Here is an 18217-nt window from a genome sequence, read left to right as displayed (position 1 = left end):
TGGTCTGCTTCTCATATATAAGAAATAGCTTTGAGAATGGTCTCTAGCTTATGGCATGCTTGAACCCTGCATGTAGCCATATCATTGTTCAGCAGCCTGCCGTGCTCTGCTGACCTTGTGACTTTCAATGGCCTTGAATGAATGGCCTGCTGTATGGTTTGGTAACATTGGGATTGTGCCATTTATTTGTTGACCTTGGGCTTGTTAGCCTCAGCAGCCAGTAGCAGTCTGAGTGAAGAGATGCCTCTAGCTTCAGTGGGCCGGGAGCAGGAGGCAGAGTTGAAACCCAAGGTTGAGGGGCTTTCACCTTGTCCTTAGAGCTTGGCACTTTGAACTTGTACTTCTAGCCTCCTGAACTGTAGCAGAATTATCTCCTTTTTGTTCAAGCATTCCATTTGTGGTATATTCATGTCAGAGCAGCACTAGGAAACCAAAACACATTGAATTGACTATGTGGTGCTAGAACCATTTTGTTTAAAAAGCTGAAAATACCAAATCTTTTTGTTCAGTGGCCTGGACCCAGATCTAACTTTATCCAGACTTCCTTGAGAGGCAGAAGAGCTGAGGGCAGGTTCCAGACTCCCATCTAGGACAGTAACATTAACCTTCTTGGGTTTTGCTTTCTCCTTCTATAAAAAAGCATCTATTTCATGGTGTTACTGGGAGAATTAAAGTGAGATGGTACAGGTAAAACACTATGTGCAATTCTGATTGTGATTATTTTACTCACTAAGATCTTTTCCTCATCTTTCTCATCAGCTCTTTCAGATTTCTATTTTGGGCTTAATTGTCACCATGTTAAGAAAGACATCTCTGAACCTCTTTCCCCAGGAAAAGTCAGTGCCCTCCCTACCTCCCACTCCCACCTCCCCCAGACTCCCACAATACTTTGGTTTGTATCTCAGAATGACTTTGACTGGATTTGGGGGTTTCCAGGGCAGGAATCATCTCTGGTTGCCCTGCCCCTAGCTCAGTGATGAATGAATGTTTGCAGAATGATGTGTCATTTGATAAAGCACCTTGTAAGTAGGCTGTGGAAGGGGAGAAGATGGTAATGTCTTCACTCCATTGTCACCAAGAGAATAATGAGACCCCTACTTCATTCTACCCTCACACACCATCATGGGATGGGGTCGCAGGGCTCTGGATTCTTTTATTGTTTTTGCTCTTCATCTGCTCACCCATTGTTGTCTCTGCCTTCCCTCAGGATGAGCATTTCTGTGACTTTGTGGACACTCTCACAGAATATGAGACTAAAAACATTTTGGCTTCCCCCATAATGAATGGGAAGGATGTGGTGGCAATAATCATGGCTGTGAATAAAGTGGATGGGCCCCACTTCACCAAGAGAGATGAAGAGGTAAGTATGCTATAGAAACTGCTGGAAATAGCCATGCTATCATTTTCCTCTAGCTCATGAAGACCCCCAAAACCTTATTATTTATCCTGGACTCAGTTTTCCCATCTGTAAGGCACAGGATGTTTCTCAAAGGAGGGAGAACAGAATCACAGTTAACATGCCGGACTTTGAAGTCAGGAATGTAGGAATAATTGTTCTGGCTCTGTCAATATCTAACTGTTGGCTCAGTCAAGTTACTTCACTTCTCTTTTTTTATTTTTTATTGTGATTTGGGTGAAATTTTACAGAGCAAATTCACTTTCCATACAGCAGTTCACATACACTTTGTCTCATGACATCGACCACAATTTACCACAATGCAACAGCTCCCCTCCCACTTCCTCCCGATAATTACCTCTTCCCTGTGTCCATCCCTCCATGCACTCCGCTCCCTGTGCTGTCTCCCTGTGTGTAAGCAGCCCTTCTTTCTCTCATGATTGTTCTCTCCAAGGAGTGTATCTACCTCAGGTAAATGTTCAACTCATATGCCTGTCTTTTGCTTGGCTGGAAGCCACAGATGTGGGTTCAATTCCAGACCTGACAGGCAGCTAGGGGCCATAGTCTCAGTGGTTCCATCAGGCTCTATTAGACTACTTCACTTCTTTTAACCTCAGATTTCTTATTGAAAATTTGGTGATAATTGCCTCCACTTCACAAGGTACTTGTGATGATGAGATAAAATAATGCACATAAATCACTCATCACCTACCAGAAACCCACTGCTGTTGAGTCAATTCCCTCAAAGCAACCCTACAGGATAGACTAGAACTGCCCCACAGGGTTTTCAAGGCTGTGAATCATTACAGAAGCAGCCTGCCACATCTTTCTTCCATAGAGCACCAGGTGGGTTTGAACTGCCCACCTTTAGGTTCACAGCCAAATGCTTTAACCACTTTACCACCATGGCTCCTATCATGTATCATAGGGACAGAAAAATCAGTAATAGTAACTATTTTTCATTTATACACCCCTATCAGTATCAACTTTTTACATTTTATGATTCTACATTCTATGATCCATCTGCCCAAATTGTCTCTGATGAAATGTTTAAAATATTCAGACATCTGCTGATGGTAGAAGGAGCCAGAGGAAGAATTTCTTCTCATCTACTTCCCTTCATGTTGCTTGATTTTTAGGTTCTCTTGAAGTACCTTAATTTTGCAAATTTGATCATGAAGGTGTACCACCTGAGTTACCTGCACAACTGTGAGACTCGGCGTGGCCAGGTAAGGGAATGGACTTGGCATGTCTTATTACTGAAGCCTTGATGTGGTCAGAGCTGGAAAGACAGGTAGAGATACCTGGGAATGACCAGACAATCTCTGCCCAGCATCCCTACTGTTATGAAGTAGTGGATGTTTGGAAAGCTGTATTACAGTGTGGTTATGTGCACACATTTTCAAGTCAGAAAACTCTTAGGTTTGAATCCCTGCTCGTTCATTTGTCAACTCAGGGTAAGTTAACCTCTCCATGCTTCAGTCTTCTCATTTGAAAATTGAGAATAATTATGGTACTACCCTCAAAAAGATTGTTATCAATAGTAAATGAGATAAAGTATGAGGGCATTTATGGTCAATTATTTTTACTATTATTATTTTTATTAACAACCTACAAGGTAAAGATAATGAAAAGAGTTGGACCTGGTGTAAGCAGATCAATCATTTTGCCTCTTTGAGCCTCAGTTTCTCCATCTATAAAATGGAAAACATTTTCTGTCTACCGCCCTGGGTTTTTGTGAGGATTAAATGAGATAAAATCTTGAGAACATTACAGAATTGTTATTATTCTCCACCTGAATGAGTTGCTGCTGTGTGCTTCAAAAACCTTGTATTTATTTGTTTTAATTTCTTCAGATACTGCTGTGGTCTGGGAGCAAAGTCTTTGAAGAGCTCACTGACATTGAGAGACAATTCCACAAAGCTCTATATACAGTCCGTGCCTTCCTCAACTGTGACAGATACTCTGTGGGTCTCTTGGACATGACCAAGCAAAAGGTAAGAAAACTTCAGCAACAAGCATTTCCAAGAAATGGTTATATGCATGCTGAATGGGGCCCAGACTCTTGCCACCCATTTTGTTGCAAAAGAAAGACACTGGCAACATTTGAGTGGCTGTGAAAACATCCCATTACAAAGAGAGGAGTAAGAGGAAAGCAATCTAGGGCAAAGTGAGTAAAAACAACCTGTATTTTCCCTGTTGTTGTGTGTTGAGTACCTTTTGACTTATCCTGACCAATGACCCCATTTGACAGAGTAGAACCCCTTAAAGGGTTTTCTGAGCTCTAATCTTTAACAAAGGAGCTCTGGTAACATAGTGGTTAGCACATTTGGCTGTTAACCAAAAGGTCAGTGGTTTGAACCCACGAATCACTCTGCAGAAGAAAGATTGAAGCAATTTACTTCCCTGAAGATTTACAGCCTTGGAAACTGCCCATAGGGGCAGTTCTACCCTGTCCTGTAGGGTTGCTGTGAGTTGGAATCAACTTGATGGCAGCAGGTTTAATCTTTAACAACAACAGTGATCTTTATGGAAGCAGATTGCCAGGTCTTTTTTCTGTGGAGCTGCTAGGTGGGTTTGAACTACCAATCTTTTGGCTAGTAGAAAAGCTCTGAACCATTGTATCATCAGGATTCCTGTATTGGAAGAAAACACATGTGAGAAGAAGACTGATAAAATGGTGAAGGAAAGTGATAAAGAAGTTTCTATATATGTTGAATGTCTGGAAGAAGGAAGTTGCCAACTTCAAGAATTCTCCAACAATGTACTGAAAATTGGATGAAAACTCCTTTCCTATGGTTTGTCTAGTCCAGAATGACCCAGGCAATTGAAGTGGAGCCAGATGCTTAGACCTAATGCTTCAGAATGCTCAGGGGCCATATCTGCAGCTCCATATGGCCCCAGCAATGTTCACCCAAAGCAACTGACTGTTCTTTCTTTATTTGTCCCTGCCTCATGGGGATGATCATTCTTTGCCTTACAAACCAAAACGAAACTCACCACTGTTGACTCCTAGTGACCCCTCCTTGGGTTTCCAAGGTGGCATCTCTACAGAACTAGATTGCCCAATCTTCCTTCCAAGGAGTGGCTGGTGGGTTTGAACCACCACCCTTCTGGTTAGCAGTCAAATGCCTTAAGCACTACACCACCAGAGCACCTTTCTCTGTCTTGCAACCCAGTTATCTGGATTTGTGATTTCCTGTCCAAATGACCTGGAGTACAGGATTCTTCTCAGGTCCTTTTGGTATCCTTGTCATGGTGAGTGTGGTACACAGACCAAGTACCCAACCCATTGCCATAGAGTTGATTCTGACTCATAGTGACTCTGTAGGATTGAGTAGAACTGCTCTATATGGTTTCCAAGGCTATAAATCTTTATGGAATCAGACTGCCTCATCTTTCTCCCACATAGTGGTTGGTAGGTTCCAACTGCTGACCTTTTGGTTAGCAGCTGAATGCTTTAACCGCTGTGCCACCAGAGATCCTACACAGATAAAGAAGGCCCTCCAAATGTTTGAATGAATGAGTAAATAAATCACAGAATTTGTGGTTAGAAAAGATCTTAGATCTAGTCCAGAGGTTTCCAAACTTTGCAGCATCAGAATTTTTGAGAAGCTATTTAAAAATACAAGGAGCTCTGGTAGAGTAGTGCCTAAGGCATTTGACTGCTAACCAGAAGTCTGGCAGTTCAAACCCACCAGCCACTCCTTGGAAGGAAGATTGGGCAATCCACTTCCGTAGTGATACCACCTTGGAAACCCAAGGAGGGGTTCACTATGAGTCGTCTCTGACTCAAGCGCAGTGTGTATTTAAAAATACTGGGCTACATTTACTGAGTTGTTGTTAGGTACTGTTGAGTTGGTTCTGACTCATCGTGACCCCATGTACAACAGAAAAAAACACTACCTGTTCCTGCACCATCCTCACAAATTGCTATGTCTGAGCCCATCATTGCAGCTACTGTGTCAGTCCGTCTCCTTCAGGGTCTTCTGTGGAGAGCCTTAAGTCTTAAAGGACATGGTGGGTGACTAATTGAGCAACGGCTCCCATAAATAGGTTGAAAAAATCCTCTTTTTTGCTGACCTTCTACTTTACTAAGCATGATGTCCTTCTCCAGGGACTGGTCCCTCCTGATAACATATCCAAAGTATGTGAGACAAAGTCTAGCCATCCTCGCTTCTAAGGAGCATTTTGGCTGTCTTTCTGTATTTGAGCTTAAATTCTAAAGCACTTGTATTGTGGGAGGTTGGGGTCTACAGCAGGAGCTCTGACTCCATTTTGAGTCTTGACATAGGTTCAGATGCATTTTGAGTTCATTCTGATCACTAAGCCAGCAATGTGGCTATGCAGGCACAAGTCTGGGGCAAACCTAGGCAGGGGCAGTTAGCCATCAGGAAGAGTGTGAAAGTAGATTATACTCATACAAACAACAAGGGAACTTGCCTGGGTGTGTCCTTAATGATTTACTGAAAATAACCACATGCTTAGCATAGTGCCTAAAGCATTTGACTGCTAACCAGAAGGCTGGCAGTTCAAACCCACCAGCCACTCCTTGGAAGAAAGGTTGGGCAATCTACTTCCCTAGTGATACTGCCTCAGAAACCCAAGGAGGGGTCACTATGACTGGATCCGACTGGATGGCAATGAGAGATATGATTTAAGTTAAAGGTTGTTGAGATCCTGGTATTGTCTCCTAGTCACCTTGTGGCCTGACATAGGGCTTCATGGTCATAAGTCATAACCTGACCACCACATAGCCAGTGGTCAAGCCCCAGAACCAATCCTATAACTCTTTTAAATCTTCAGTTGTGTATGTATCTCAGTCATGGTCTCTGTCCTGCTTCTATAGTCCAGCCTGTGACAGTGATTGACCTACCACTAATCATAATTTTCTGATGATTTCCTTTGTTTTATATAATAATTACCACCATGGCTACAAGCCAGAGAACTCCATTCAGCTTCTATATTGTGTACATGCTGATGGTTTCCCTCATCCTGGATGATTGTCTTCTTTTGTGCTTTTCCTGTTTAAGGCTTAATAAAATGGTTTCTATAGAATATGTTTGAATCTAGGGTCTTTTCCCCCCTAGCATACTTCAACCGCCACTCATCTGTCAGTTGTACTATGGTGGCTTGTGTGTTTCTATGAGTCCAGAGGCTATGCTACTGGTATTTCAAATACTAGCAGGGTCACCCATGGTGGACAGGTTTCAGTGAAGCTTCCAGATTAAGAAAGACTGAGAAGAAGGACAGGGCCATTCAATTCTGAAAAAATTGGCCTGTGGAAACATTATGAATAGCAGGGAAACACTGTCTGATATATTGCTTGAAAACTCTATGCACAGCCATGAAACATTGTGTGACATAGTGCCAGAAGATGAGTCCCTCAGGTTGGAAGGCACTCAAAATATGACTGGGCTGTCTCCTCAAAGTAGAGTTGACCTTAATGATGTGGATGGAGTAAAGCTTTTGGGAACTTCATTTGCTGATGGGGCATGACTCAAAATGGGAAGAAACAGTTGCAAATATCCATTGATAATAAGAATGTACACTGTACAAAGTATGCATCTAGGAAAATTGGAAGTTGTCAAAAATGAAAAGGAACACATAAAGATCAATATCCTTGGCATTAGTGAGCTTCCAGGAATGACAAATTGAAGAGAGATGATGTGGTATTCATTGTCAAAAGAGTGCTTCAAGATCTATCCTGAAGTACAGTGGTATCAGTGATAGGATAATATCCATACAGTTATAAGGAAGACCAATTATTACTACTACTATTCCAATTTACACACCAACCGCTAAAGCCAAAGATTAATAAATTAAAGATTTTTCCAAGTTCTGCAGTCTGAAATTGACAAACATCCAAACAAGGTGTACTGCTTATTGCTGATGACTGAATGCAAAAGTTGGAAACAAAAAAGAATCATAGGTATTGGAAAATATGGCTTTAGTGATAGAAATGACACTGGAGATCACATGATAGAATTTCGCAAGAAATTGGACACCATTGACTGAAGAGCAGATGAGTTGTGGGATGACATCAAGAACATTATATATGAAGAAAACAAATGGTCACTAAAAAGACAGGAAAGGAAGAAAAGACCAAAGTGGATGATAGAAGAGACTCTGAAGCTTGCTTTTGAACTTAGAGTAACTAAAGGAGCTCTGGTAGCATAGTGGCTAAAGCACTTGACTGCTAACCAGAAGGCTGGCGGTTCAAACCCACCAGCCACTCCTCGGAAGAAAGGTTGGGCAATCCTACTTCCGTAGTGATACTGCCTCGGAAACCCAAGGAGGGGTCGCTATGAGTCAGGGCTGACTCGACGGCACATAACAACAACAACAACAAAGTGAATGGAAGAAATGATAAGATAAAAGAGCTGAACAGAAGATTTCAAAGGGTGGCTTGAGAAGACAAATTATTATAATGAAATGTGCAAAGACCTGGAGTTAGAAAACCCAAAGGGAAGAACATGGTTGGCATTTCTCAAGCTGAAAGAACTGAAGAAAAATTCAAGCCTCGAGTTGCAATATTGAAGGATTCTATGGGCAAAATATTGAATGATGCACAAACCATCAAAAGAAGATGGAAGGAATACAGAGTTCTGTACCAAAAAGAATTGGTCAATGTTCATCCATTTCAGGAGGTGGCATATGATCAAGAACCAATGGTATTAAAGGAAAAAGTCCAAGCTGCACTGAAGGAATTAGCAAAAAACAAGACTCCAGGAATTGATGGAATACCAATTGAGATGTTTCAACAAACATGCAGTGCTGGAGTCACCTGCTTGTTCACATCAAAAAATTTGGAAACCAGCTACCTGGCCAATTGACTGGAAGAGATTGATACTTGTGCCCATTCCAAAGAAAGGTGATCCTACAGAATGTGGAAATTATCAAACAATATTATTAATATCACATGTAAGTAGAATTTTGCTGAAAATAATTCAAAAAGAGTTGCAGCAGTATATTGACAGGTAACTTCCAAAAATTGAAGCTGGGAAATTTAAAAGGCTGTGGAATAAGGGATATCATTGCTGATGTCAGATGGATGTTGGCTGAAGGCAAAGAATACCAGAAAGATGTTTACTTGTGTTTTATTGACTATGCAAAGGCATTCGACCATATGGATCATAACAAATTACGGATAACATTGAGAAGAATGGGAATTCCATAACATTTAATTGTGCTCATGGTGAATCTGTACATGGAAGAGGAGGCTGTCGTTCTAATGGAACAAAGGGATAATGCATTGTTTAAAATCAGGAAGGTTTTGTGTCAAGGTTGTTATCATTTCACCATACAATCTGGGTGCTGAGAAAATAATCCAAGAAGCTAGATTATGTAAGAAGAAATTGGCATCAGAATTGGAAGAAGACTCATTAATAACCTTTGATATATAGATGACACACCTTGCTTGCTTTAAGTGACGATGACTTGAAGTACTTACTGATGAAGATTAAACACTGTAGTTTTCAATATGGATTACATCTCAACTTAAAAAAACCAAAAATCCTCAGAACTAGACCAATAAGCAACATCATAATAAATGGAGAAAAGATTGAAGTTGTCAGGGATTTCATTTTACTTGGACTCACAATCAACACTCATGGAAGCAGCACTCAAGAAATCAGACATTGTATTGCACTGGGCAAATGTGCTGCAAAAGAACTTTTTAAAGAGCTGAAGAGCAAAGATGTCACTTTGAAGACTAAAAACAAAACAAAACAAAACAAAATCACTGCTGTCGAGTCAGATCCAACTCATAGAGACCCCTCCTTGGGTTTCCGAGGCAGTATCACTACAGAGTAGATTGCACCATCTTCCTTCTGAGGAGACTAAGTTGTGCCTAACCCAAGCCACGGTATTTCCAATCGTTCATATGCATGTGAAAGCTGGACAGTGAAAAAAGAAGATCGAAGAAAAGTTAATGTGTTTGAATTGTGTTGGTGAAGAATACTGAAAATAGCATGGACTGCCAGAAGAATGAACAAATTTGTCTTGGAAGAAGTACATCTAGAATGCTCCTTAGAGGTGAGAATGACCAGACGTTGTCTCACGTACTTTGGTCATGTTGTCAAAAGGGACTATTCCCTGAAGATATCATTTTTGGTAGAGGGTCAGTGAAAAAGGAGAAGACTCCCGATGAGATGGATTGACACAGTGGTTGCAACAAGGAGCTCAAACATAGCAATGATTGTGAGGATGGCTGAGGCCCTGGCACTGTTTCATTCTGTCATACATAGGGTCACTATGAGCCGGCACCTAACAACAACAGTAGCTTCCATAGGCATTGATTGCGGATCCAAGGAAAATGAAATCCTTGACAACTTCGGTACTGAGGGTCAGTCCTTTGTACTTAATTTTTTCTAAATTTCTTTCCATGGATTAGTTTTATCAAAGAGAAAAATTGATAGCAGATATTTTGCTTTGAGTTTGAGGTTTTCTTACTCACAAAACCAAATATTCATTTTAAAGAAATCCCTGACGAAAATTAATCTGATAGTGGCTTTTCTTTCACCCAAAGAATCTTTTCTTTCCTGTTTGAAGCCAGGCTTACTAAACTTGATTTTCAAATGATGTGGCTGGGTGAAGGGGCAAACACCATCTTGTGACCTGATATCAGTTGATCTCAGTAAAAGGAAGGTCTGTGTAGGTGGGGGTAGAGCTCAATCAATTGTGTTAAAATTAACCAGTGGTTGATCTTCTATGTTTCTCCCTCCTCTTCTCTTTATGAGCTTCATTGTTCCTTGGTTCTTAGAGCCATTTGGTTTTTCTGGAATCAAAATGATCTTCCTATATGCATTTAAGGAGTTCTGGTGGCGTAGTGCCCAAGGCATTTGACTGCTAACCAGAAGGCTGGCAGTTCAGACCCACCAGCCACTCCTCAGAAGGCAGGTTGGGCAATCTACTTCCATAGTGATACCGCTTCAGAAACCCAAGGAGGGATCACTGTGAGTCAAAATTGACTCAACAGCAGTGAGATAGTGTTTATATGTATTTAGATCAACTGCTAAGAATAAATCTTATGTTAAGATTTTATTGAGCTTTGGTTATTTTTAATGTTTTAAATAAGCCTTTATATTGAAACATAACTTATATACAGAAGAGCACAAATTAAAAGTGAGTAGTTCAGTGAATTATCAGAGTGAAGGAATATCCCCATGTAACCTTCTCTAAGATTAAGAATTGGAATATTACCAACACCTCAGAAGCTCCTTTTATACCACTTTCTAGTCTCTTCTACACCTTCCTCTCTGAAGGAAGCCACTGTTCTGAACTTTGACCCTCTGCCTGTGTTTGAAGTTCATATGAATGGAATCATACACTGCAGTTGTAGTTACCTAATGCTGTTGGTGGCTTTAAAGAATAGAAACTTATTTTTCTCACAGTTCAGAAGGCTAGAAGTCCCAATTCAGGGCATGGTTCCACAAGAAGATCCTTCTTTGTCTCTTTTAGCTCTTAGTACCAAAAAAAAAAAAAAAAAAAAACCCAAACTCACTATCATCCAGTCAATTCTGACTCACAGAGACCCCCACTGGGTTTCTGTTCTGGTTACCTAGTGCCACTCTGACAGGAATACACCACAAATGGGATGGCCTTAACAAACAGGAGTTTATTCTCTTACAATTTGGAGGCTTTAAGTTCAAGTTCAAAGTTCCAGGCTCTAGGGGCTGGGTGAAAGCCCCTCAACCTTGGGGCCCAGCTCTGCCTCCTGCTCATGGCCCGCTGGAGCTAGAGGTGTTTCTTCACTCAGACAGCCGCTGGCTGCTGAGGCTGACAAAACCAAGGTTGACAAGTAAAAAGGCACAGTCCCAATGTTATCAAACCACATGGCAGGCCATTAACTTACGTCCATTGTAAATTCCAAGGTTGGCAGAGCATAGCAGGCTGCTGAGACACGACACAGCTACATGCAGGGTTGAAGCATGCCATAAGCTAGAGACCATTCTCAAAGCTGCTCCTTATATACAGGAAGCACACCACATACCCAAAGGCAGCTACCCAGCTGCTCGTTGTATATCCCACCATGGAGTTGATTGCCAGTCTCCTCATGGGGATTAACTACCACCAGCTGCCCAGCCACTCAACCAGGCCCAGCCAAGTTGATACACAAACATAACTACAACAGCTGAAATCTACAGGAGGAGACCTGACTCCATTTAGAGTCTTGGCATAAATTCAGATGCCATTTGAGCTCTTTATGTTACTCTCCCAATGCTTGCTGGCCATGAAACCAACAATGTGCCTATACTTAGACAAATATAGGCAACCCAGGGAAAGGCAGTTTCCCTTCAAGAATTATGTGACTGAAAGTAGATTGACTCCTATGCAGAAAGATGCTCACACAAAGAACTAGGGAACTTGCCTGGGTCTGCCTTCTTACACAAAGACTATCTGGACATGTCCTTACTGATTTATTGAAAATAGCCAATTCCATAAACTTTTTTAACCTGTGTTCTGGTTACCTAGTGCTGCTCTGACAAGAATATACCACAAATGGGATGGCTTTAACAAACAGGAGTTTATTCTTACAATTTGGAGGCTTTAAGTCCAAGTTCAAAGTGCCAGGCTCTAGGGGCTGGGTGAAAGCCCCTCAACCTTGGGGTTCAGCTCTGCCTTCTGCTCTTGGCCCACTGGAGCTAGAGGTGTTTCTTCATTCAGATAGCTGCTGGATGCTGAGACTGACAAACCCAAGGCTGACAAGTAAAAAGGCAGCCCGATGTTACCAAATCACATGGCAGGCCATTAATTTAAGTCCACTGAAAGTCCCAAGGTTGGCAGAGCATGGCAGGCTGCTGAACTACATGCAGGGTTCAAGCATGCCATAAGCTAGAGACCATTCCCAAAGCTGTTTCTTACATATGGGAAGCAGACCACGTACCCAAAGGCAGCTACTCAGCTGCTCCCAGTAGATTCCACCCTGGAGTTGATTACCAGACTCATCATGGGGAATACTACATCCAGCTGCCCAGCCACTCTACCAGGCTTAGCCCAGTTGACACACAAACTTAACCACCACAACCTGTAATTATGTACATATCCCAATCATGGTCCTTTCCTCACTTCTGCAGTCTCATCTGTGACAGTGATCAACTCACTTTCCACCAATCATAATCTTGTGATGATTTTTATTTGTCCTTTATTATATATAATAAACATCATGACTGTGACTCAGTGGATTCTATTGGTTTCTGTACTGGATACATGCTGACAATTTGCCTCATTTGGATGACTGTCTTTGTTTTGTCTTTGTCCTGCTTATGGCCTAATAAAAGGATCTCTATACAACAGTTTGACAGAAGACCCATTGAAGTGTTTCAACAAACAGATGCAGCATTGAGGTGCTTACTTATTTATGGCCAAAAATTTGGAAGTCAGCTACCCAGCCAACTGACTGGAAGAGATAGATATTTGTGCCCATTCCAAAGAAAGGTGATCCAATGGAATGTGGAAATTATCTAACAATATCATTAATATCACATATAAGTAAAATTTTGCTGAAGATAATTCAAAAACAGTTGTAGCAGTATATTGACAGGACATTTCCAGAAATTCAAGCTGGATTCAGAAGAGGACATGGAATGAGGGATATTAATGCTGATGTCAGATGGATCTTGGTTAAAAGCAAAGACTACCAGAAAGATGTTTACCTGTGTTTTATTGACTATGCAAAGGCATTCGACTATGTGGATCACAAGAAATTATAGATAATATTGAGAAGAATGGAAATTCCAGAATACTTAATTGTGCTCATGAGAAACCTGTACGTAGACCAAACGGTGGTTGTTCAAACAGAACAAGAGGATAATGCATGGTTAAAAATCAGGAAGGATGTGTATCAGGGTTGTATCCTTTTACCATACTTTTCAATCTGTACGGTGAGCAAATAATCTGAGAAGCTGAACTATATGAAAAAGAAGGTGGCATCAGGATTGGAGGACTACTCATCAACAACCTGCAATATGCAGATGATATAATCTTGCTTGCTGAAAGGGAGGATGACTTGAAACACTGACTGATGAATTGATTTATCTATGATATTTTTCTACATACAGAAGATTTAGATTTTCATGCAGTCAAATTTGTTTACCTTTTCTTTCATTGCTTCTATGCTTTGGATTTTGTTTAGGAAAGACTTCTCCAACCTCAGTCCTACAAAGATACTCTTAAATAATCTTATGTGTTCTCTTCTAATATTTTTCATAGCTTTGGTTAATTTATTGAATCTTTCATTCATCTGGAAATTATGTGTGTACATGGTATAGGGTAGTGATAAATTTTTTTCCTCCCATACTTCTTTATTTAAAGAATAGTCAATGCTTTGTCCACTGTTTTGAAATGCCACCATTTTGATATCTCATTTGCAAGTGAATGAATTAGTAGAAATGAATGATTCTTTTTAATCAAAAGAATTTCTGAGTGGTTGAATTAGAAAGACTTCATTTCAAATTACCCGGTGTGTTGTGAGATTTGACTACAGGTTCAGACTGCTCTATGCTGTAGTATTCTGCTGTCTATTCCTTTTGAATTCCCTGTCAGAGGGAAAGCCACATTTAAGCAAGCATATTCTGATTTAGTCACCCCCAAAAGATGGAACAACTAGCAATTAGAATTGGTCTGGGCTGCTTACAATCACTTTAAGAAACTGCTTTCCTAAGTAGCAAAGCTCTTAACCTGAGCAATTGGATAAAAAGCCATTGAATTGTATGCTTTAAATTGGTGAAATTTATGGTGTGTGAATTATATCTCAATGAAACTGTTGAGGAAGGAAGATCATAAATATACCCCATCTCCCCATCTTCAATCACTTATTTGACATCTTCTGCTTTTCCTTGGGATAATCTTCAGACTCACTCTGTGTCTGGCCACAGAAGCTATCAGCCCAATATACTTGTTTTTCTTCTGAGCATCTCCAACATTTGGATTCTCTATTACTATTTTAGACTTACACCATCTACCTTGTTACAGCTACTTGAGTATTTGATTGTCTCCTCCTTGAGACAGTAAGTTCCTCCTGAGCGGGAACTGTGCCTATTTATTGCTGCATAGCTAGTACCAAGCATGTTGTGCAGCTCAGGTAGGCTACGAGTTCACATTTTTCACCCTGAATTGAATTTCTTACTGCTCTTAGAACAAGAGTTCAGTGGTCAGAGAGTGGGGAAATGCAGTCTGGATTTCATATGGACTCACTTCTGTTGGTCCTCTGGATAATATTCAAATAAGCAAAGCACCCTGCCAAACATGCTCAAATAAGACTGAGGTCAAGGAGCAAGGGGAGCTTGGATACCTACCCACAATAACTCAGCTCTAATAATTAGTTTGTCCCTAAGTATGAACACACCCTCAGATGAATACAGAGGGCACCTGAGGATAGACTCCTCTACCAGGCCCAGAATCTGCTCGATACAAGCTTTGTAGCCCATGCACAACAAGGAAACCAGAGGAGAAGCAGCAGGAAAGAATCTTTTGTTGCTTCCCAGTCTGCTTTTTCTCCTGAGACTGTATGACCATGCACTTCTTGCTTGGTCCTTTTTTCTCTTCTCTCTGCCACTGTCTTGGCCACTTGTCATCCTTCTCGTTGGATTCCAGGTACAGGTCTGTGTGTCCATATTCAGCAGCACCGTGTGTGTGTGTTTAGTACACTTTATTTTTTCAGAGCGGTTTTAGGTTTACAGAAAAATTGTGTAGAAAGTACAGATAGTTTGTATATACTCCCTCTCACCTGTACACTGTTTCTCCAACCAACATTTTGCAATCCTGTGGTAACATTTGTTACAACTGATGAGCCAAGATTGATACTTATTATTAACTAAAGTCTATAGTTCACAATAGGGTTCACACTTTGTGTGTTGTAAAATCCTGTGGGTTTTGATGAATGCTTAATGTCATGTGTCCACCTTTGCAGTATTATGCAGAATAGTTTCAGGGCCCTAAAAAACACCCTATGTTCACCTATTCATCCCTCCCCACTACTTTCCCATAGATATGGTCTGTCTGCTCAAATTTGGCAGCATTGCTGTTTTCTTTCTTATATAGAATTTTTTTTTTCCTGATAACAAAAGCAAAAGAGATGTATTATGGAACCAAAACCACAAACCAAATCCACTATCAACAAGTTGATTCCAACTCAAAGCAACCCTCTATAGGACAGAGTAGAAGTGGCCAAAAGAGTTTCCAAAGCTATAAATCAGTATGCAAGCAGACTGCCATGTCTTTCTCCCTCAGAACAGCTAGTGGGTTCAAACTGCCAGGCTTTCGGTTCTCAACCCTGTGCTTTAACCACTATGTCACCAAGGCTCCCTGTATTATGAAAACATTACTAAAAAAAAAAAAAAATTATAGTCTCATTCCAACCACCCAGAGAAAACTAGTTGTTAATGCTTTGTTGTGAATTCTTTCAGAAAATTTTCTATTTATAGCTAAACATTGGGCCCATGTTGAATGCATGGGAGGGAAGGACACAGGGAGGAGGTAACTACAGAGAGGAAGTGCAAAGAGAGCTGTTACCTTGTAGGAATAGCAGTCAGTGTCATGGAACAAAATGTGTATGAACTGCTGTATGGAAAATGAACTTGTTCTGTAAACTTTCACCCACATCGCAACAAAAATTTAAAAGAAAAAAACATTGGGTCCATATTATATACTTTTTGTCACCTCACCATTTCACTCATCAACATATTATCAATACCTTTTCAACCAATACATACATATCTGTAACATCATTGTTAACAGATGTACCAAAACTGAATTCCTTCTTTTTGGATGCTTAGGTTGTTTCTAATTTTTCACTATTATAAATGATATTGTAATCAACACCATTTTAGCTAAATCCTTGATCTCATACTTAGCAGGTCCTGAGATTTATTTCTTAGTCATAGACACCCTATAATCCCTCTCAACTCCCACAGCAATGAGGGAGTTTTCCAATTCAGAGTCAATGTTTTTGGCTAATAATTAGGCCCAGTTCATCAATATTTGCAAGGGTGAAAAACTCATAGCGACCCTACAGGATAGAGTTGTTGTGTGTTGTTGTTAGGTGCCGTCAAGTCATTTCCAACTCATAGCGACTCCATGCACAGCAGAACAAAACACTGCCCGATTCCGCACCAGCTCCATGATCCCTGCTATACTTGAGCCCATAATTGCAGCCACCATGTCAATCCATCTCATTGAAGGCCTCTCCCTCTTTCGTCAACTGTCCACCCTACCAACCATGACATCCTTCTCCAGGAAATGGTCCCTTCTGACAACGTGACTGAAATAGGTGAGACGAAGTCTGGCCATTCTTGCTTCCAAGGAGCATTTCAGGTGCACTTCCTCCAGGACAGATCTCTTCTTTTACCGTCCATGGTACTTTCAGCATTCTTCACCAGCACCACAACTCTAAAGCATCAACTCTTCTTCGTTCTTCCTTATTCATTGTCCAGCTCTCACATGCATACAAGGCGATTGGAAATATCATGGCTTGTGTCAGGCGCACCTTAGTCCTCAAGGAGATATCCTTGCTCCTCAGCACTTGAAACAGTTCCTTCACAGTTGACCTTCCCAATGCTACATGTCTTCTAATGTCCTGACTTCTGCTTCCATTGGCATCGATTGTAGAACCACAGGATAGAGTAGAACTGGCCAAAAGTTTCAAAGGCTGTAAATCGTTACAGAAGCAGACTGCCTCATCTTTCTTCTGTGGAGCAGCTTGCTGGTGGGTTCAAACAGCTGACCATTGGGTTAGCCACCGAATGTCTTAAACACTGTGTCACCAGAGCTCCTTATTTTTTTTCTTCCTTTTTAAATTTTTATTGTGATTTGGTAAAAGTTTTCAGAGCAAATTCATTTTCCATACAGCAGTTCATACACATTTTGTTTCATGACACTGACTGAAATTCTCCACAATGTAACAGCTGAGAGCTCCTTATTTTCAAGAACAAATGAGATCAAAGTCCTTTAACTCTCATGAGCCTTTCAGCCCGTCCACACTTAGGTTTCAAGGAGCTCTCACACTTAGTAGATTTCAGTGATAGATGAATTATATAGGTGGCTTATCCTATGCATTGACAACTTCTTAGTCTCTTTTTTTTTTGAACTATATTCAAAACATGTAATTATTCTTTTTCTTACTTCTAGGAATTTTTTGATGTGTGGCCTGTTCTGATGGGTGAGGTTCCACCCTACTCTGGTCCCAGAACTCCGGATGGAAGGGTAGGTCTTTCTCTGTTTTTTTCAATGTGATTGGACGTTTAATGAAATATAAATGTAAGGTACTATAGACCTGCTGAAGGACTTTTTTTTTTTTTTTTTTAATAAATCATTTAAGTGCTTATTTCTTCTGGGCTGGGTAGTCTGCCTTGAAGTTATAATACCTCCTCACATTTGGCAAGTCCTATAATTTATAAAAAGTTTTTAATATTTTGCTGGAGTTTCACAGTAATATGGTGGGGTAAATCAAGCAGGAATCAATATCTTCATTTCACGTACAAAGAAAAACCCTAGAGATGATAAGCGAACTGCTCAAGAATTCACCCAACAGGAGTTTGGAATCTTAGACAACTGAGATTGGAAAGAACCTTAAAGACAATGTAATATAGAATGTCCAGATTGGTAGCTATAAGACTGCTTCCAAGTACACTTGACACAGTTTTTTTTTTTTTTTTTTTTCTTTATTTGGGTGAAGATTTACAGAGCAAATGCACTTTCCATACAGCAGTTCACATATACTTTGATGTCATTGACCACAGTTTACCACAATGCAACAACTCCCCTCCCACTTCCTCCCCATAATTACCTCTTCCCAGTGACCATCCCTCCATACTCTCCTGC

The 18217-nt window shown here is 40.6% G+C and overlaps 1 protein-coding gene across 1 annotated transcript in view; it reads left to right on the top strand.

Annotated features, from left to right (window-relative positions):
• Nucleotides 1–18217, top strand: part of PDE6A (phosphodiesterase 6A) — a 150025-nt gene that overhangs the window by 10940 nt on the left and 120868 nt on the right. The window contains exons 2-5 of the mRNA XM_007943602.2: nucleotides 1208–1360; nucleotides 2536–2625; nucleotides 3253–3393; nucleotides 17525–17599. Of these exons, the coding sequence (XP_007941793.1) occupies nucleotides 1208–1360; nucleotides 2536–2625; nucleotides 3253–3393; nucleotides 17525–17599 (459 nt within the window). The remainder of the gene's footprint in view (nucleotides 1–1207; nucleotides 1361–2535; nucleotides 2626–3252; nucleotides 3394–17524; nucleotides 17600–18217) is intronic.

This window comes from Orycteropus afer, unplaced genomic scaffold, assembly GCF_000298275.1.
Source record: "Orycteropus afer afer isolate SDZICR_OR568_19922 unplaced genomic scaffold, OryAfe1.0 scaffold00110, whole genome shotgun sequence".
In the NCBI taxonomy this organism is placed as follows: domain Eukaryota; kingdom Metazoa; phylum Chordata; class Mammalia; order Tubulidentata; family Orycteropodidae; genus Orycteropus; species Orycteropus afer.
This window is presented reverse-complemented; position numbering and strand designations above follow the sequence as displayed.